The following is a 21,504-nucleotide window of genomic DNA, read 5'->3' as shown; positions in this document are numbered from 1 at the left end:
ATCTTCCAGGGTAACCCAGGGAGGGGAAGCCTGGGAGAGGCAACGGTAGGGGAAAGGGTTTTCTTTCCTTGTGTTAAGATCCAGGGGGTCTGGGTCTTGGGGGTCCCCGGGCAAGGTTTTGGGGGGACCAGAGTGTACTAGGCACTGGAATTCCTGGTTGGTGACAGCGCTACAGGTTCTAAGCTGGTGATTCAGTTTAGAGGAATACATGCTGGTACTCCATCTCTTGGATGCTAAGGTTCAGAGTGGGGATTGTACCATGACACCAGACAAGTCTGGGTAAACCAGCTTCTCAAAGACAAAGGACAAGAAGACAACTCTAACCAGATATCATAAAAGTTGATGGGCAATCATCTATCAAGTGGCCACTTTCTGGCAAGGAAGAAGGGCAAATACAAACAGATCTGTATCTTAGCAAACAATAGCCTGAAACCTCTTTCACCACAAGGCTCCAACCTAACAGCAGCAATGAATTTTATCTAGGGATAACCCTTTGGAAATACATTTCAAAAGAGGGACTGGACTATAAAGTGAGGGGAAAACACACCCCAAGATGTCTCTCCCTATCCATCTCTCTGCTTCACCTAAAAAGACAAAAGGAACAGACTTCGGGAGCAGATCCTGGCCTGAGAATCTGGTCAGCAATGTTCCTGGGAACCACTTTGTAACCAACCAGTTAGGATATTATTCTCAAGCTTCCCCAGGAAAGGGAGTGCAGGGGTTTGGGGGATATTTTGGGGGTGGTAGAGCTCCAAGTGGCCCTTCCTGAATGTTTGTTTAAATCACTTGATGGTGGCAGCAATATTGTCCAAGGACAAGGAAAGAAATTTGTGCCTTGGGGAAGTTTTTAACCTAAGCTGGTAGAAATAAGCTTAGGGGATCTTTCATGTGGGTCCCCACATCTGTATCCCAGAGTTTAGAGTGGGGAGGAAACCCTGACATGGTGTAAGTGGTAGGATCATTTTGAACCAGAAGCACAGACCTGACGAGTTTAAAAACATGTTTTCTTTTGGCTGCTTGAAAGCCAGGAAGGTTTTTTTTTTTTTTTAATGGACTTTTTTTTAAAAAAAGCTGATAGCACCTGGAGTTTTTTTTCTCTGACTGAGGGCAGGGTAGTTAACTTCCTGCAGGGGGATTCACAAGTCCCCCCCACCCCCCTTTCTAGCTCTCGGGTTAGGCTAGGTTAAGCACAGGAAGGCTAGGATGATGGACACTGAAGTCCCAAAAAAATTTAAAATTAGCCAGATTCGAAGCTAAAGAGAGACAAAAAAAACATGATAGACAGATGGCTCGAAGCGCTTGAAGTTGGAGGCACAAACATCCAGAGAAGAGACTGCTCACAAGAAAGCTATGAAAGCAGAAAGAGACAGAGAGGAGGCTGCCCTCAAGAGAGCTATGAAAGACCGGAAGCACGAACAGGAGGAGAGGGAAAGAGAGAGGAAGCAGAACCTCACTGTTATGGAGTTAAAAAGACAGCTGCTGAAGGGTTCTGGCTCCACTCCACCAAAAATCCACAAATGGGAGCGACTATGTCCACAGTATAATAAATCCAGTGATAATGCGGAATATTTCATCACCTTTGAAAGACTGTGCACTCTCCATGCAATTCCTGATGATCACAAGATGACCACATTGGTAGCAAAATTGACTGGAAGAGCTCTGGACATATTCAATAAGATGCCTATTGATGATGCTTCTGACTATGGTAAATTTAAGGATTTGATTTTAAAACAATTTCAAATTACCTCTGAAACTTACAAAGTAAAATTTAGAGCCCTTAAGAGAGGGGCTGGGGTAAGTAATGTGGCTTATGTAAACCAGATGAAGGATCTGTTAGATAAATGGGTAAAAGGAAGGGCTGTAATTAGCTTTGAAGGCACGTGTGATTTGGTTGTACAGGAGCAGTTCCTGACTATGACCAATGATGATGTAAAACAGTGGTTATGGAATAAAAAAATGGACTCAGCAGAAAGTCTTGCTTCTTATGCTGATCAATATAAGCAGACCCAGACTGCCAAAGAGGAGGGGAAAATTGGAACAAAATGGGTGGAGGTAGCAGAGAGGAACAACCCGGGTCGCAGTTTGGCTGGATACCAGAAGGGATACCCCGAGACCACACCATACCACCAGGGGCAGCCCAAGGCCCCACCTATACCCCAAAGAAACCCCCAGACATCTTACCGTCCCACCACACCATTCTTCAGCAACCCACCTCGCCCCACTGACCAGTCAGCTGGGCTATGTTTTAAATGTAACGAGCTGGGGCATGAAAAGGACAACTGTCCCAAGAACCCCAATAGAGTACAGTTCATTGTACCGGTGTCCCACCAAAGGTCCTCAGGCCCAGATGCCTCCCAGATTCCCTCAGAGTGAAGGGAAACTGTGAGTATGGGCAGAAAGTAGGCTACAGCATGGAGGGACACTGGAGCCCACGTGTCAGCTATCCATTGATCCTTAGTGGACCTCAACTTAATCAACCCAAAGGTCCAAGTGATGATTCAACCCTTCAAGTCAACCTCTTTTGACTTGCCTACAGCCAAGTTATCTGTCCAGTACAAGGGGTGGTCCGGAATGTGGACTTTTGCAGTCTATAATAATTATCCTATTCCCATGCTGCTGGGGGAAGACTTGGCCCACCACGTGAAGCTAGCCAAGAGGGTGGGAATGATCACCCGCAGCTAGGCTAAGCAAGCCTTCACATCTAGCTCTGTTTCTGAGCCTTCTACCAGGGCCCCATCTGTGTTACCAAAGACCCAGATGAAGGTGATAGAACCGGACCTGATGCCAACATCTGCAACAGCCCAGCTAGAGCTAATCCCAGAACCAGAACTGGCAGAGCAACCAGCACCAGAACCATTGCCAGCATTGAATCCAGCGCTTGCAACCCTGTATACAACTCCAACGCCAGAGGGCACCACTGAGCCTGCACTGGCAGCGGCAAATAAACCTACAAAAGAGGCTCAGCCGGAGCCTGAAATACAATAAAGTGCACCAGCAAAAAGTGGTTCATAGTCAACGGAAACAGCTCCATCACCTACATCACTTCCAGAGGGACCAAGCCCAAGTCCACAATCCAGTAAGGAACCGATGTCTCCAGCATCAAAGGAACAGTTCCAGGCCGAACAGAAAGCAAATGAAAGCCTCCAGGGAGCTTGGATGGTGGCACGGAGCAACCCACTGCCTCTCAGCTCTTCTAATCGATCCTGGTTTGTTGTAGAAAGAGGACTTTTATACCAGGAAACTTTCCGGTGGGCACCAGGAAGATTGGCATCCTCAGAAACAGTTGGTAGTTCCAACTAAGTACCGTGTAAACCTCTTGAGCTTAGCCCATGATCATCCTAGTGGCCATGCTGGGGTGAACAGGACCAAATACCATTTGGGGAAGTCCTTCCACTGGGAGGAAATGGGCAAGAACGTTTCTACCTATATCCAGTCTTGTGAGATATGCCAAAGAGCTGAAAAACCCCAAACCAGGTCAAAGCCCCTCTCCAGCCACTCCCCATAATTGAGGTTTCATTTCAGAAAGTAGCTATGGATATTTTGGGTCCTTTTCCAAAAAAGACACCCACAGGAAAGCAGTACATACTGACTTTCAAGAATTTTGCCACCCATTGGCCAGAAGCAGTAGGTCTCAGCAACACGAGGGCTAGAAGTGTGTGTCAGGCACTAACAGACATTTTTGCCAGGGTAGGTTAGCCCTCTGACATCCTTACGGATTCGGGAACTAATTTCCCAGCAGGGACCATGAAAAGCCTTTGGGAAGCTCATGGGGTGAACCACTTGGTTGCCACCCCTTACCACCATCAAACCAATGGCCTGGTGGAGAAGTTAAACGGAACTTTGGGGACCATGATATGTAAATAGATGAATAAACACTCCAACGATTGGGACTTAGTGTTGCAGCAGTTGCTCTTTGCCTAGAGGGCTGTACCACATTCAAGTTTAGGGTTTTCACCATTTGAACTTGCGTATAGCCGCAAGGTTAAGGGGCCATTACAGTTGGTGAAGCAGTAATGGAAGGGATTTATGCCTTCTCCAGGAACTAACGTTCTGAACTTTGTAAACAACCTACAAAACACACTCTGAGCCTCTTTAGCTCTTGCTAGAGAAAACCTAAAAGACGCTCAGAAAGAGCAAAAAGCATGATAAACATGTCAGAGAGCGTTCTTTCAAAGCAGGGGACCAACTCATGCTCTTGAAGGCACTCCAGGCCCATAAGATGGAAGCATCATGAAAAGGGCCATTCACGGTCCAAGAGCAACTGGGAGCTGTCAACTATCTCATAGCATCCCCCATCTCATACCGAAAGCCTAAAGTGTACCATGTTAATTCTCTAAAGCACTTTTATTCCAGAGAATTAAAGGTTTGTCAGTTTACCACCTAGGAAGGAGAGGATGTTAAGTGGCCTAAAGGTGTTTACTACAAAGGAAAAAGTAACGGTGGCGTGGTCAAGGAGCTGTGCATTAGCTTCATACTAATGTTCTCAGCCACCGCAGAATGGACTGAACGGGCATACCACTCCATTGACACAGGAAATGCTCGCCCAATTAGAGCCCAACCTTACCAGGTGGCTCCTCAAGTCAAAACTGTTACAGAACAGGAGATCCAGAACATGCTACAGATGGGAGTAATCCGCCCATCTAACAGTGCGTGGACATCTCCAGGGGTTCTACTTCCCAAACTGGATGGGGAAATACGCTTTTATGTGAACTACCATAAGCTAAATGCTGTGACTCACCCAGACAACTATCCAATGCCATGCACAAATAAGCTATTGGAGAAACTGGGACGTGCCCAGTTCATCTCTACCTTAAACTTAACCAAGGGGCACTGACAAGTACCACTAAATAAATCCTCCAAGGAAAGATCAGCCTCCATCACCCATATAGGGCTGTATAAATTTAATGTGCTCCCTTTCAGGCTGCAAAATACATCCGCCATCTTCCAAAAACTTGTAAATAGTATCCTAGCGGAATTGGAACAATCTGCAGTTGCCTACCTTAATGATGTGACCATCTTTTCTGATTCATGTGCAAAACACCTGAAGCATCTCCAGAAGGTCTTCACGCAAAAAGGGAGGCAGGACTAACTGTTAAGGGTAAAAAGTGTCAAATAGGCCTAAACAGAGTGAATTACCTTGGACACCAGGTGGATCAAGGGACTATCAAAGTCAATGCTATCCAAAAGTGGCTTGTCCCAAAGTCAAAAAAACAGGTCCAACCCTTCTTAGGCTTGGCCGGATATTACAGGCGATTTGTACCACACTACCGCCAAATCGCCACCCCACTGACAGACCTAACCAAAAAAACCCAGCCAAATGCAGTTCAGTGGACTAAAGAGTGTCAGAAGGCCTTTAACCCGCTTAAAGCAACACTCATGTCTGACCCTGTGCTAAGGACCCCAGACGTTGACAAACCATTCCTAGTAACCACAAATGCATCCAAGCGTGGTGTGGGAGCAGTTTTAATGAAGGAAGGACCGATTAAAAATTCCATCCTGTCGTGTTTCTCAGAAAAAAAATGTCTAAAAGGGAAAGCCACTGGTCAATCAGCAAAAACGAATGTTACGCCATCATATACGCACTGGAGAAGCTAAGCCCATATGTTTGGGGACGGTGTTTCCACCTGCAAACCAACCATGCAGCGCTGAAGTGGCTTCATACCATCAAGAACAATAACAAAAAACTTCTTTGGTGGAGTTTAGCTCTCCAAAATTTTAATTTTAAAATCACAGCCAGTGTGGAGCAGGCTATCCAGCACCATCTGTGATTTGGGGAGGACGTGTCATAAACATCCATTTAAGGGTAGCATAAAATCCCTCCTTTACCTGAAAAGGGATAATCCCTCCTTTACCTGAAAAGGGTTAAGAAGCTCAGATAACCTGGTTGACACCTGACCAAAAGGACCAATAAGGGGAGAAGATACTTTCAAATCTGTGGGAAGGTTTTTGTTTTGTGTCCTTTGTTCTCTCCGGGTCATCGAGGAACCAGGGCAGGGAAAATACATCTCCCTAAGCCATATCTGAACTAAGCTTCTAATATTACAGAAATAGTAAGCAATAGCGAGGAAATGCATTAGATTATCTTTTGTTTTAGCTTGTGAATTTTCCCTGTGCTAAGAGGGAGGTTTAGCCCTGTTTTTGTAACTTTAAAGTTTTGCCTAGAGGGGAAATCCTCTGTGTTTTGAATCTTTTTGTTACCCTGTAAAGTTATCTTCCATCCTGATTTTACAGAGGTGATTCTTTTATTTTTTTTAAATAAACTTCTTTTAAATAACCTGATTATTTTTCAGTGTCCTAAAGACCCAGGGGGTTTGATCTGTGCTCATTTTGTAAACAATTGGCTAGGATATTATTCTCAAGCCTCCCCAAGCAAGGGGGTGTAGGGGTGTGGGGGGATACTTTGGGGGAGGTAGGGCTCCAAGTGGCCCTTTCTGAATGTTTGTTTAAATCACTTGGTGGTGGCAGTGATACCAAGGGCAAGGAAGGAATTTGTGCCTTGAGGAAGTTTTTAACCTAAGCTGGTAGAAATAAGCTTAGGGGGTCTTTCATGCGGGTCCCCACATCTGTACCCTAGAATTTAGAGTGGGGAGGAAACCCTGACACCCTGCATCAAAAAAACCTCCAAACGTACAGAACAGCATAAAACATCAAATGTCAATACCAGCTTTAGACTTGCCTCTGATATTTTTATTTTTAAAAGACAGGATGAATTACATGAGCAAAGCGATTCTCCACTACTAATTGTGTGTCACAGACAAACTGAAAACTAATTCAGGTTCGCTGGCGTCCATAGAGCAGGATATCAAAAGAGTGTGATCCTACCTTCTTGGTGCACCCAAAGCCCCCAATGATTTTTGGTGCATACATAATTTTGGTTGGACAGGGAATGCAGGACAGGTCCCAAAGTGATTTTAACAATGTAATGTCCCTCAGAACGTGACTCTCCAATTTCTAGATTGACACAGAACTTCACAGTTAACTTTGCAATTTAGACAGGTCCTGAACCCTAGTAACTGAAAGATATATTTAACAAAAATTAACACTTATGGTAATTACTCAGAAGTTAGTTTATAATGATATAGTACCTATATTTCAAAAATCTAACAGGTTCAAACACGTAATAACATAGTTCACCCATATTTCACTGAGATGTTTCAAGCGTAAAACTACAGTGTAATTCATTTTTAGTTAAAACTTCATATACAGTGTTTAATGCCATTGCACATAAAATATTATTCCATTCTCAAGCAATGATAAGGAGAGGCTCTCTGAAAACACATCATGTAAAATATATATAGCAAGCCATATAGTCAACATCAGAAGACTCAGTTTGATACTTCTGCTCACCTGCTCTTTTGATTACTTTGAGTTTAACATATTTTTAAAACTGTTTTTTATAAATTGTAACTAGCAAACTATTTGTTTTATGAAGGTTCTTGTCAAATAAACCCCATTTAAGGTAACTGGATTTAAGGAAACTTCCCACAGAATATTGCTATTTCTGCAGTTCTAGCCTGTGGTCTTATTTTTTTCTCACTTTCATATTTCCTGCCTAGAGCACAGAATTATTTATATATTTCAGAAATGTATTTTTCATTTAAATTCTCACATCAACAGAGAAATATTTCTACTATATTTTTGTTTTCAGTGTATAAATAGCATTGTTTGTACTACACACCCTCTTCTGAGAGGACAAACACAGTGCATCAGAGTCACTCAGGCACTATGGTGAGGGGAAGCAATATGAATACCTATAAATATTTATATATAGCATATATAACAAGAGAGAGAGCCTTTCATGCTTACCTTCCCCAAAAGCTTAGAATAACAGTTTTTGAGATACTTATTAACCAAACTGGTCAGATGCAGCTGAATATCACCCTGTCTTTTTTGTATATAATTTAAACATGTCATTCTCCCATGAACTGCTCTACATACAAACACCTAACCATAAATCCACAGGCAGCTTGTAGCTGTCACAAGGGAGTAAACAAATAAACAACTCTGATGAAATTAAGACCTGAATATTTGCTCTTATATTGACACCATATGGATCTTTTCTTCACTTTTAATCATAAGCTCTACTGGTAGACTATCTGTTACAAAATAAGAAAAACTCAGACTACATTACTGGCGTAAAAGGTTGGGGGCTGTTTTTTTTTACCCTTGCAGAAAGCAAGAGATAATTGCTGGGCACAAAAAGATGGTAGGTAGTCCATCATGCTTCCTCAAAAATTACCATTAGCATTAAACTACTTTTTTAAGCATATGAGTCAGACACCTATTACAGCTTTTCCCAGGTGATATTAGATCAATTATAGTAAGTTTCACCATGCAAACTGTACCTCAGGGAATAGTTAATTTCTTATCTATTAATTTGGTTTCTTCAATTCCCGCTGAAAGCCCAGACAATGGGTAAATGTCCTCTTTTCAGCAGAGAGAAAAAATACCAACCCAAACCCACCAACCTAGCTCCTGTGATATCACTCCCTCTATACAGCAGTCTGGCTGTCTGCCCAATTTACTTTAGGTAGAAGTTACCTGAACAATATGAACCTTACCAATGTAAAGGAACTACACTGAAAATTATTCAAAGAAAAACTCAACCCTAACTCAAACAGCCCCACAAAAATGGTGGGTTATATACTATGTGGTATAGAGGAATATGGAACAACAAAATTACTTATCCCTAATACATCTTTACTCTAGTCAGTAAGAAACTGCAGAGTAGGCGCCTATAAAAAACCCAGGAAGTAAAAGACTAGTGTGCACAACCGGGCACATTTGAAGACCTTGGAGGAGGTGAAAAACTGTCAGGACATTGCATCCCCAAATCTGCTAACCCTTTGGTAAAAAGGACTGACCCCAGGGAGAAGGCAGCTTTCAGATGCTTCTTTAACAATTTAAAATTTGAGTGTCTCTTGTAGGTCAAAACTACCAAAGTGATTTTTCCCTACCAAGTTTGTAGCCTTAAGGCTTGTCAAACTAGGGCATCCACAACAAAGATGGAAGTCCTGATACTGTAACAGATGAAATTTCAGTGTTAATAAAAGCACAGTAATGCACACTGGAAAACATAATCCCAACTATACAACTATATACTCAAGAAAACATAATCCCAACTATACATACTATATATCCCAACTATACAGCTATATACTCAAGAAAGAGATATTGGAATCATTGCGGACAGTTCTCTGAAAACATCCACTCAGTATGAAGCGGCAGTTAAAAAAGCTAACAGAATGTTGGGAATCATCATGAAAGGCGATAGATAAAGAGACAGAAAATATCATAATGCCTCTATATAAATCCCTGGTATGCTCACATCTTGAATGCAGTGTTCAGATCTGGTTGCCCCATCTCAGAAAAGATATACTGGAATTGGAAAAGGTACAGAAAAGGCCAACAAAAATTATTAGGGGTATGGAACAACTTCCATATGAGGAGATATTAATAAGACTGGGACTTTTCAGCTTGGAAAAGAGATGACTAAGGAGGATATGACGGAGGTCTATGAAATCATGACTGGTATGTTGACAGCACGTAAATGTTATTTACTTCTCATAACACAAGGACTAGGGGTCATCACATGAAATTAACAGGCAACAGGTTTAAAACAAACAAAAGGAAGTATTTATTCACACAACACACAGTCAACCTGTGGAACTCTTTGAGAGAAGATGTTGTGAAGGCCAAGACTATTAACAGGGTTCGAAAAAGAACTAGATAAATTCATGGAGGACAGGTCCATCAATGGGTATTAGCCAGGATGGACAGGGATGCAAAATGATGCTCTGAAATTTCCATAGCCTCTGTTTGACAGAAGCTGTGAACAGATGACAGGAGGCGAATCACTTGATGAATACCTGTTCTGTTCATTCCCTCTGAAGCACCTGGCACTGGACACTGTCAGAAGACAGGATGCTGGGCTAGATGGACCATTGGTCTGATCCTGTATAGCCGTTCTTATGTTGTTAGGCCATTGCAGAGAAAAATCTCAAAAGTCTCTATCTAGGAGAAAAAGTGCTCATTAGTCTGCCTTGGAAACCAGTATTGTAGACAGCCGTGACACGTTGTGGGGGCACTATCTGGTCCTGAGTTAACAAGGGATTAACCTCAGTTCAACTTCACCCTTCTCTTGGCACCTGTACTCTGGGAAGAACCATAAAATAACTGCTTGAGGGACATAGAGGGAAGAATGCCTATGGAAAGACAGGGCTCCATACCCAAGGTCATAGAACTGAGTTGAGCTTTAGGTTGTCATCTGTTAATTCTTTTATTTTTTTTTTTGCCTGTGTTATCTCAGTTTTGGGGGATAGTTAAAAAAAAAACAAACCAAGTATTTTCTGTGAATTTTCAAACAAATTACAATATTTTCACTTTGTTCAAAAATCTTCACTGAAATGTTTCAGTGAAATTAAAATTGTCTTGATTTAAATAAATAATCATTTTGTTTCAGTTATAAAAGGAATTACTGTTGTTCCCATCACCATCTCTCCCACTGGAAAAGGGGGGAAAAACGTATCAAAAAAATTTTCGATTCAAAACAATTTTCATTTTGATTCATTTCATTGAAAATTTTTAAGGAAACAAAAAATTCCATTTCCTCCAAAAAGCCATTTTGCATCCAAACATTTTTCAATGAAATTTTTTCAGAGGCATGATTGATTTTATTTCTGAATACATTTATATATAAGGGCTGTCGATTAATCACAGTTAACTCACGCGATTAATTTAAAAAAATTAATCACGATTAATCGCACTGTTAAACAATAGAATACCAATTTAAATTTATTAAATATTTTTGGATGTGTTTCTACATTTTCAAATATATTGATTTCTATTATAACACAAAATACAAAGTATACAGTACTCACTTTATATTAGTTTTTATTACAAATATTTGCACTGTAAAAATGATAAACAAAAGAAATAGTATTTTTCAATTCAACTCATACAAGTACTGTAGTGCAATCTCTAGTGTGAAAGTGTAACTTACAAATGTAGATTTTTTTTGTTACATAACTGCACTCAAAAACAAAACAATGTAAAACTTTAGAGCCTACAAGTACAGTCAGTCCTACTTCTTGTTCAGCCAATTGCTAAGACAAACAAGGAGTTACATTTATGGGAGGTACTACTGCTTCTTATTTACAACGTCACATGAAAGTGAGAACAGGCATTCGCATGGCACTTTTGTAGCCATTGCAAGGTATTTACGTGTCAGATATGCTAAACATATATATGCCTCTTCATGCTTCAGCCACCATTCCGGAGGACATGCTTCCATGTTGGTGATGTGTGTTAATTAAATTTGTGACTGAACTCCTTGGGGGAGAACTGTATGTCTCCTGTTCTGTTTTACCTGCATTCACCATATATTTCATGTTATAGCAGTCTTGGATGATGACCCAGCACATGTTTGATTTATGAACACTGTCACTGCAGATTTGATAAAACGCAAAGAGGGTACCAACGTGAGATTTCTAAAAACGGCTACAGCACTCGACCCAAGGTTTAAGAATCTGAAGTGCCTTCCAAAATCTGAGAGGGACAAGGCGTGGAGCACACTTTCAGAAGTCTTAAAAGAGCGACAGTTTGATGTGGAAACTACAGAACCTGAATTATCAAAAAAAGCAAATCCATCCCTCTGCTGGTGGCATCTGACTTAGATGATGAAAATGAACATTCATCGGTCTGCTCTGCTTTGGATCACTGTTGAGCAGAACCCGTCGAGCAGAACCTGACGCATGCCCTCTGGAATGGTGGTTGAAGCATGAATGGACATATGAATCTTTAGTGCATCTGACAGATAAATATCTTGTGATGCTGGTTACAGCAGTGCCATGCAAATGCCTGTTCTCACTTTCAGGTGACGTTGTAAACAAGAGGTGGGCAGCAGTATCTCCAGCAAATGTAACCAAACTTGTTTGTCTAAGAGATTGGCTGAAGTAGGACTGAGTGGACTTGTAGGCTCTGAAGTTTTACATTGTTTTATTTTTGAATGCAGATTTTTTTTGTACAAAATTCTACATTTGTAAGTTCAACTTTCATGGTAAAGAAAATGAACTACAGTACTTGTATTAGGTAAATTGAAAAATACTATTTCTTTTGTTTTTTACAGTGCGAATATTTGTAATAAAAAATAAATATAAAGTGAACACTGTACACTTTGTATTCCGTGTTGTCACTGAAATAGATTTATTTGAAAATGTAGAAAAACATCCAAAAATATTTAAATAAATGGTATTCTATTATTGTTTAAAAGCGTGATTAATCACAATTAATTTTTTTATTGTGAGATTAATCTCAATTTTTTTTAAGCGTTTGACAGCCCTAATATCAATATCTATAATATATTTGTACCTATATCAATCATCCCTTGAGGAAAAACCCTTAAAGACCATACAGTACTGGTGTTTTCTTTCTGCTATGTCATTTTACCAGATCTATACCACATTACTAATGGCAGGATTTTGTAGGTCAAACAGATCACAATATGCTCAGAAACTATGCAAAAATTATGACCTCTCTTAGGTGCGGTCTCTCTGATTTCCAGCCCATTGAAACCTTTGGACCCTCCCATCCAATCAACTAGGAAAGTGGTATTTCTATACACTTCTAGACGCCGGATTCTACTTTAGAGTGTGTCTATACTGCAGCAGGGAATGAGCTTCCCAGATTGGGCAGACAGACTCGTGCTAGGCTGACTTGAGATAACACAATAAAAATAGCACTGTGGACATTGCAGCGCTGGCAGAGATCTGGGCTAGCCACCTGAGCTTAGACCCAGGGGGCTGGGTGGGTTTCAGAGCCCAAGCTACTGCCTGAGCTGCAATGTCCACAATGTTATTGTTAGCATGCAAGCTTGAGCCGCACAAATCCAAGTCTATCTACCCGTGCTGAGAAGCTTGCTCCCAGCTGCAATGTACACATACCTTTAGATGCTACAAGAACTGAAATTAGATATATTCTTTGAATCACTTAAAAGGTGTCTAAGAGCATATGGAATAGAGGGGAGTTTTCCATTATAGTCCATCCTGTATCAAAAATCTTGTGAATAAACATAGTCCATTGGCTAGCAATAACTGAAAGTCTCTCTTTTGACTCCAAGGAGTTCTGTAGATTAAGAATGCAGCTCACCTGTTTAATTGGCATAATTATATTTTCTTTTTTAAAAACTGTCCAACTCACTCCCATAGGAATTTCTTCCCTTCAGGATCATTAGTTTTCATAGCTTTTTCCATAACAACTGTATCCACAGAAGGATGCTAATCTGCTGCTGAGAAAAACTCAGACAGAGGCTTCTTTCTCCTTTGAGTCAAAGGCTGTGACTGTGACCTGTCATGAGACTGGGACAGAGGCCATGGCCATGAAGGCTGATATATTTCATATAAGAACAATATATGGGAGAACCTGAATTTCTCCCAATTATTATTTGGCCAGCTAAGTAGTCTCCAGGGAGAAGAGCTGGTCACCCAAATCTACAGAGCCATCTGAGGCTGGAGCTGTAACTACCTTTGCAGAACATGGGCAAAAAGTGTTGGAACAGCCATCCTCAGGAGAACCACCACGCAATAATCATTGTATAGGCAGTTCTTACTCTCTTTCTGGCAAGGCCAAGGCTCCTTCCATGATGAACACATTTTAATGATTGAACAAATGGGTACTAATTTTCACCCTAAAAGTTCCCTTTTACTCATAGAATTATGTAGACTGGACCTGGATATGTCAGCTGTTTGTCTAACCAGTTCGTAAAACCTCCAGTGATGGAGATTCCACAACCTCTCCAGGCAATTTGTTCCAATGCTTAACTACCCTTACAGTTAGGACATTTTTCCTAATGTCTAAACTAAATCTCCCTTGTTACAATTTAAGCCCATTTCTTATCGCCCAGTCCTCAGTGAATAAGGATATCACCCTCTGTATAACAACTTTTTGTGTACTTGACCACTGTTGTCACGTCCCCCTCCACACTCAGTTTTCTCTAGACTAAACAAATCCATTGTTTTCAATCTTTCCATGTTTTCTAGACCATTGATCATTTTTGTTGCTCTTCTCTAGACTTTCTCCAATTTGTCCACATCTTTCCCGAAGTGTGATTGCCAGAACTGGACACAGTACTCCAGTTGTGGCCTTATCAGTGCTGAGCAAAATGGAACAATTTCTTCTAGTGTAACTTCAAAGCACCCTTCACTAAACAATCTAATCCTGAGAGAGAGGTGAGAGAGAGAAAAGAAAAGTATAAACATACATAAAAAGATGGGTAGACTAAGAACAAGAGTACTAGCATCATGGGCTGGAGACAAACAGACACACCCAGAGCCCTCAAAAGCAGGAGTGTTGCCACCAGAATTTTGCTTTTCTCCAACTCCATCTGCTGGTAGAAGAACTTATAGTCCACCCAACTACCTGGGCTGAGATAGAGGGACATTGGAGAAACTGTTCTGGAGTGTATGTAGCTCCTGTTAATTTCTGCAGCTGCCAGTACATTGGTGACACTATCAGAGACAGAAAAGGAAGGAAAGACACAGGAAATGGGGGACAGAGCGAGGGCTGGTTCAAAAAATAAAATGTGTTTTAAAAACAAGTAACAGATATCCCATATTCTCTCCACGAGGATTATAGCAGTGAACTCTTTTGCCTTTCAAACAGCCTATAGGATTCCATATTTTATATACATTTGTTTCTCTCCACAGTAAGTACTTTGCACCGTGGGAAATTAATTATGTACTTAAGAGTGAACATAGTCTAGAGGTAACTTTGTTAGTCTAAACTGGATCAAGGAAAAGTTGCTCAATAGGGCAGATAGGACAGAGAATTTAGGTATTGGAAGATTATGCCTTTAACTGTGTGAAATATATTTTCTCATCATGACAATTCAAAACTCTGTTAAACAATTGTTTTTCTTGAAACTCTGAATTCTTCTGAGGAAATCTTATGTTGAAATCAAGGTGATAGGCAACTTATAAATATGACAGAGAGAAACATGCCACTGGGAATGTGACATAGTAATTCGCCAATTCTGTTGTTTCTATTTCATACAAAATCACACTGGGTTCCTTTAGGGATGGAAAACACTATGTCTACTGTTCTCCTGTCTGCTAAAGAGGGGATTTCTGTCTAGTTTCTGCCTGATGTCTTGAATAAATTGAAGTATATTATGGATATTTAATGCTAAACTTTAAGGATGCTTGCATCCAGATGGGGAGGGGGGAAAGGCATATAAATTTTAATGCCAATCAATCTACAAGCCTAGATCAAGCAATCATCTACATATGTAAACTTATTGTATGCAATTCCTGGTGAGGCAGTTACCTGGAAAAGGGACTTATTAGAGATCGGGTTTGAAATGGTACCCATCAACTGTACAAGTGCATTCTGGAACATTTGAATTATGAATGAATACACTGAAAGGCCATATTAGAAACAACAGTAAATATAAACATAAACATTAGGCAACAGAGCAATGGGCAAAACAACATACCATTAAAATACAGTAACGAGCTTTCTAGGGAATACATTGAGTTTGTGCCACTGCTCCTTTCCCAGTTGCAAAATAAGCATAGATGTCAGAAATATTTTTAAAAGTGCTTTCTCCTTTTAAGTGAATTTATACTAAATGAAGGTTAGTTAAACTACAATGGTCACCTTTCTTTCCATGCATTTGAAGCCAGGGAGTAATTTAAAGGAGGGGGAATTGACACTTTCTAGTTGACCAGTTTGCTGCTGGTGGGTTATGCTGGGTATTCATTTAGTTTTATATTCAAGTAATATAAAGGGTGCTTAGAGCATACATATAGGAGTCAGCATTTGTATAAATTAAAAATAAAAAAGAAGTAGTTATGGCATTTCCTTAGAACAATGACGTTATTAAAAAGACTGTTATATTTAGTCAAATTTTGTTTAATGTTGTCCTACCTTAACATTTCTAATGGATTGGTCTCATGCACCTGATTGCCACACCTGGGGCAGTCATTGCTGTCTTCAAAGTGCTGAACAATACATGTCTTACAAACTGTAACAAAGAAAAATATGCCATAATTAGATAAAAGTATACATTATTACAATGTAACTTTTAGATCAAGAAAATATTATTGCTCACATATGGCTTGCAATTAAAAAAAAACAGACTAATGCTGAACGCTTCCGGTAGCAGGGATAAGAGGGGTATTCTTTAACACAAGTGATTACAATACACCATTAACTTATCTGTTTCTTGTTTCCAAAAATTATGACTAGCTGTGACCTGCTCAGATATTACAACATTGAGCAAATACAGGTTAGGAGACTATTGTTTGTAAAAGTATGCAATTTTTTAAATGGTTTTATATTCCTCACAACATTGCACAGAGATTCAGAGAAAAGTGCATGCTGTGGAGTCTCAGTAAAGCAGGTGATAGCCATGACTTTGGAGGATCTGAAATGAAGGTAAGTTTGCAATCAGTTATGATACAGAATTCCTGCAAAAATCCTTGCAGTGCTGGTGACTGAAAAACTTGACATCTACTATTTTCTAAAAAGATAAAAAGAAAATTATAAAAAATTGTTCCACGGGTTGAAATGAGCCATTTTTCCCTCCACATATACGGTCTTTAACAACAGTGATAGTAGAAACACTGGTGAACATTCAGTACTTGAATCTTAAAACCAAAATCATCAGAGGAGCATGAATACTGCATTAGGAATCAACAACATCAAAATAAGTGCCTACAAATTTATATTAACCCAAACACTACTATAGTTTTTAATCAAAAAGTATCAGACTGTGGTTGCTTCCAAATATGATTAATTGCAGATTTTAGCATCATTAAGACAAAAAAATGGAACATAATTTGACAAGAAGTAATACGTGTACTATTATTAATTTGTTAAAATGTTCTGGATGCAGAGTAACTCTCTTCTGTTTATTATTTTTCACCTGATTTGAAATGTGAACTGCAAATACTTTAATAAATGGACTGAAAACCTATTTTGTAATTTCTTCCAACAATTCTCCAAAGAACTAAGACCACTTCTGAAACAAAAACAGTGAACTCTAATAATACGGGGATTTTGAGGGACTCCTGAAATCTTCAGAAAACAAGCATTTTAATAATCTGGAAAGCCAGACCATGAGGTTCTAAAGTCTGCATTCATGTCTCTCTGAGTCTGGGGCACAAACTTTAAGTCCCATTGGCTGGCTCTCCTAATTATAGAGACTGATGGCTGGCTTCCCAAAGATGGATGGATCTAGCAGTCAGGCTGCTCTGCAGGTCCCCCATAATCCTCATGAAGTGAGAAGGATCTTTTGCTAGCAAGTACAGCAACAGGGGCACACCTGCTGCACTCCAGGCTTGTGACACACAGGGTGCAGAGGAGAAGGCAGATGCCATCAAGGAGGCACAGTACAACCCTCAGGACACAAATGAACTTTCATTATCTGGGATTGCATGGTATAAAGTATTAATATGGAATAGCAACAAACAGTAACCACAGAGACTCACTACACAGATCTCATTATAGCAATCAACAAAAAAATATTTTAATACTTCTGACTGTTTAAATATTGAACTTGATTTTCATTTGTATGAAAGAAAATACATGCACAACACAAAACTATCTTACAGAGCAAAAATTATTCAAAGGACTTAACAAGAACAGAAGAACAAACTTGATATTCTGGTCTTGTTTACTCTTATATTAACTTTTTTTTTTAATATCGAGAACTCTTAAACATGAATACTTCACTACTGTCATTTTTAGTGTCACATGAATATATTTACAAACTATTACCTTAGCAAACACTATGGAATAAGTCATCAATACTCAAAACTACAAATATAAAAGAGCTATAAAATCTACAGAAGAACATTAAGGCCCTGATCCAGCAAAGCACTTAAAAACCTGTTTCACTTGAAGCAGATAAGTAGTTGAAATGACTTCTTACAGATCTGCAGTTAAGATCTTTGTAATTTAGTTTTATAGAAGTGACTGATAATTACCTCTGCGTGCAACTCAGAATAAGCAAAAATCTTCTCATCCCCCAAAAAGGACAGATGTCAAGATGTCTTGGTTTGGTACTATAAGAACTCCCTCTCCACTACCCGCAGTTGAAGAAAAAAAAGGGCACAGTTTGACTAAAATTGAATGTTACCAGCCCAAAACACTGATCATCATCAGAAAAAGGAAAACTGATTTGTAAATGAATATTGATGTTAACTAGAATAACTTGTGCTCTTTATTATATACAACTGTGCTGTCATTAGGGAGTTGTTTACCAGTAGATATATATGACTTTTACATATCGGTCAGTAAATCAGAACTCAAAATGAGAATTCTAACACTCAAAAACTTTGTATGGACTTGTGATTCCTCCATAGCAATAGGTTCAATCAACCAATATTTTCATCTGTCAGAGGCATGATCTTATTCTATTATTCATAATATGGAAAACTCTGCACATTTTCCTGGGTCTATAACTTTGAAATTTCTAGAAAGGTGGAAAAACCTCTGAGCAGGAATTTAAGTGATAACTGTATTTATTTAACACCTTTTAAAAACCTTTACACTTACATTATGAGATACACAAATATGGTACAATTTTAACTGTCTTGTTTTACAGTACAACACAAAGCAACAGCCAACACAATGGAGAAAAAAATAAACAAAATGTGAGATGGGTTTCAGAATTTTGAGACATATGCCATGCATGTCAGTGAAGCGAGAGAACTGTCAGATACACTAGATTTTTGGCTGCACCATGATACTTAGAGCAAACCATTATACAAGTTTCACAACTCACTCTAGGTGACTTACTACAGCTTAAAAGCACAGTTTAACATACCTTTAATTCACTAACATACAGTGTGCTAGTTTCCCTTTATATAGGATAACTGTTAATATTGATGGTCCACTTTCCACTTTTAAATCCTTGCACTGAGCCAAACAGTTATGTGTCAGTGCTGCTGCACCCACATCAACACTGAAGGAACACATATGATTGACACTGTATTTACAAAGATAAGATGGGTGAGGTAATATCTTTTATTGGATCAACTTTGGTTGGAAAAAGAAACAAGCTTTTGAACTTACACAGAGCTCTTCTTCAGCCCTGCATAAGCTTGAAAGTTTGTCTCTTTTCATAATAGAAGCTGGTCCAATAAAAGATATTACCTCACCCCCCCTTGTAGCTGTGTACTAGTATACTAGAAACACAAGAAGACTGCAAACAATTATATTTACATACTATTTAGTTTCTTTATGTCAAAAATAGCTCAAGAGGAAGAGCCTCTCTAAGATACTTTTAATTGATAATCACAAAGGTATCTAAGCACTGATTGCAACTAGTAGAAGTCTCATATCGAAACAAGATTTGCTTATATTTTACATATTGCATTTTACACTGAATAACTGTTCTACTTACATAAGATGAAATTTTCAATAGAAGTGCTCATTATAGGGCAAAACCTCCCTCAGAATCTAGCCCAAATCAGGGGAGTGCAGGCCTAAAACTCAAAGACAAAGTGGAGTCAATTCTCAGAGGCTACTCCAGCCTCTACTCCATTGGAACAAGAGGGGGCATATGGAAGGACCAGAGGATCCACACAGCATGTGGTCCTCCAGCCCTGACTCATCTCTTCTTTACCCACAGCTAAGTAACAAGACAGGTAATACACAGAAAAGTTTCTCTGCAGATCAGCTACTTAATCAAACTAAACTTTTACCTCTTTATATACCAGCTTTAAAAATAACCTAATTTTTCCAACAATGTCCTTGTTAGAGATCTTAAAATTACAATTAAAAAACACTTCACTTGTTCAAGGGCACAAATAAAGTTGACCATTAATCAGCCACTCACTTACACACAATGTAGAATTCTATGAAAGGACCAACTATTCCCCAAAATCTACTGCAGACTTGCACGCGCTTTATCACCCTTCTGAAAATTGCTTAAGCACTTACCTTCCACTTACATGCTCCATTAAGTGCCTATCTGCCTATTCAAGTAGTACATGCTTACTGTCACAATTACAAGGAGCAGAGACACACAAACTGGAGTTCCCTCTATTTACAAATGGAAGGGTCTTGATGGTAGGGTATCCTCCTTGAGGGACTCACCTTGTTCCAAAACTGGATGGGTTTACTGACCTTCAGGACACACTGCAAGTCACACATTTACTTAGGCTTTGGAGGAGGGAAGGGGAAAGGGACTGAGATTTGTTTGTGGAGGGTTGGGAAGTTCTCTAGGAATTCTGATGTGGGTACAGTCCTGTTAGGAGGTGCTGGTAGTTTCAGCAGGGAGATTTGTTTTTGTAATTTATGTCAAAGACACATTGCTAGATATAATAATTAATAATATATCTTATTATTATTATTATGTAATATGCAAGAAACAACAGTTTTGAAAATTCTGGCCCGGGTAATTTTTCTGTGTAGACTGGCATCCTTAAATCATGGTAAAGCTAGTACTCCCTCCTTCCTGAACTTCACCCAGTAGACATTACATGCTCACATGAGGAGGATGCTCTTTGATCTGCAAGGACTATACTCTGTGTTTAAGATATCCCAGAGAGCTCTCCCTGTCTTTACCATTCAGAAGACATAGGATGGTTTAAAATTCCCAGTATTACTTATGACAGATATTGCACTGACCATTGTCCAAATACCTAAATATTACAAGTGGCAGAGCAGCCCCATCTACAACTTCTCTACCAAGAAAAGCTAATAGGGTACATCTGGTCTAAAGGGAGAGAAGCAAAGAGAGAATCCAGGCTGAGGAGATGCCATTCATCAACATCTTCATCATATGGGTCTGGCTTTATTAGTTAATGATAGGTCGAGTCCCTGAAAAGTCTCAGCACTAACACCATTAGTAGCCCTTCTGTGCTGAGGGAATAGCATTTATGTTCTGGAAGCACCCTGTGTGATCCATCACAGCCTAAATGACTAGAATAGTATGATTTAGGTTTGAAGAATTCTGAAGGCTGACTGGGTTAAAGAACTGGGAAGTGAAAACAATCCACAGCCCCAGAAGTTTTGGAAGCCTTCCATTATCAGAAGAATATAGGTATTTTGGGCACACAGATCAGCAGGACATGCTTCACTGCAACAGATTCCTCCTGTGCTACATCTCCCATAGCGCTTTTCTGCAAACCAAAGAATTCTCAGGGAAAAGTAGTCTCTGTTCTTGGATAGTCACCAGTCTGTTGTAGCAACTCAACTTTCCACAAGAGAAGTGGCCCCCACATGGGTGGCTATACATTGTAAAGCTGTAGTCAATTCCATGTGCAGAAACTCAAAGGTAGGGGATCTTGTGCAGATGCCTCAGCCACTCATTTTCAGTGCACAGAAAATTTCTCACCAACTGGCAGAGCCTGGCTTAGTTCAGAGTAGTCCCTCCCCATAATTCAGTTCAATAACGCTCATGTTATTAGAAATACACATTGACACACTATACTGTAATTTTAAGTATAGTATACTGCCAGACCATAACAAATCCCTTTGAAATATTTGACTTCT

The 21,504-nt window shown here is 39.6% G+C and overlaps 1 protein-coding gene across 5 annotated transcripts in view; it reads right to left on the bottom strand.

Annotated features, from left to right (window-relative positions):
• Window positions 1-21,504, bottom strand: part of PCGF5 (polycomb group ring finger 5) — a 95,918-nt gene that overhangs the window by 37,242 nt on the left and 37,172 nt on the right. For all 5 annotated transcript variants that reach the window (XM_032768782.2, XM_075072690.1, XM_032768781.2 and 2 more), the window contains one exon: window positions 15,925-16,021. In XM_032768782.2, coding sequence (XP_032624673.1) covers window positions 15,925-16,021 — 97 coding nt within the window. The remainder of the gene's footprint in view (window positions 1-15,924; window positions 16,022-21,504) is intronic.

This window comes from Chelonoidis abingdonii, chromosome 15 (genome assembly GCF_003597395.2).
Source record: "Chelonoidis abingdonii isolate Lonesome George chromosome 15, CheloAbing_2.0, whole genome shotgun sequence".
NCBI lineage: Eukaryota > Metazoa > Chordata > Testudines > Testudinidae > Chelonoidis > Chelonoidis abingdonii.
Note: the sequence above shows the minus strand (reverse complement) of the source record. Positions and strands in the feature narration are given on the sequence as shown.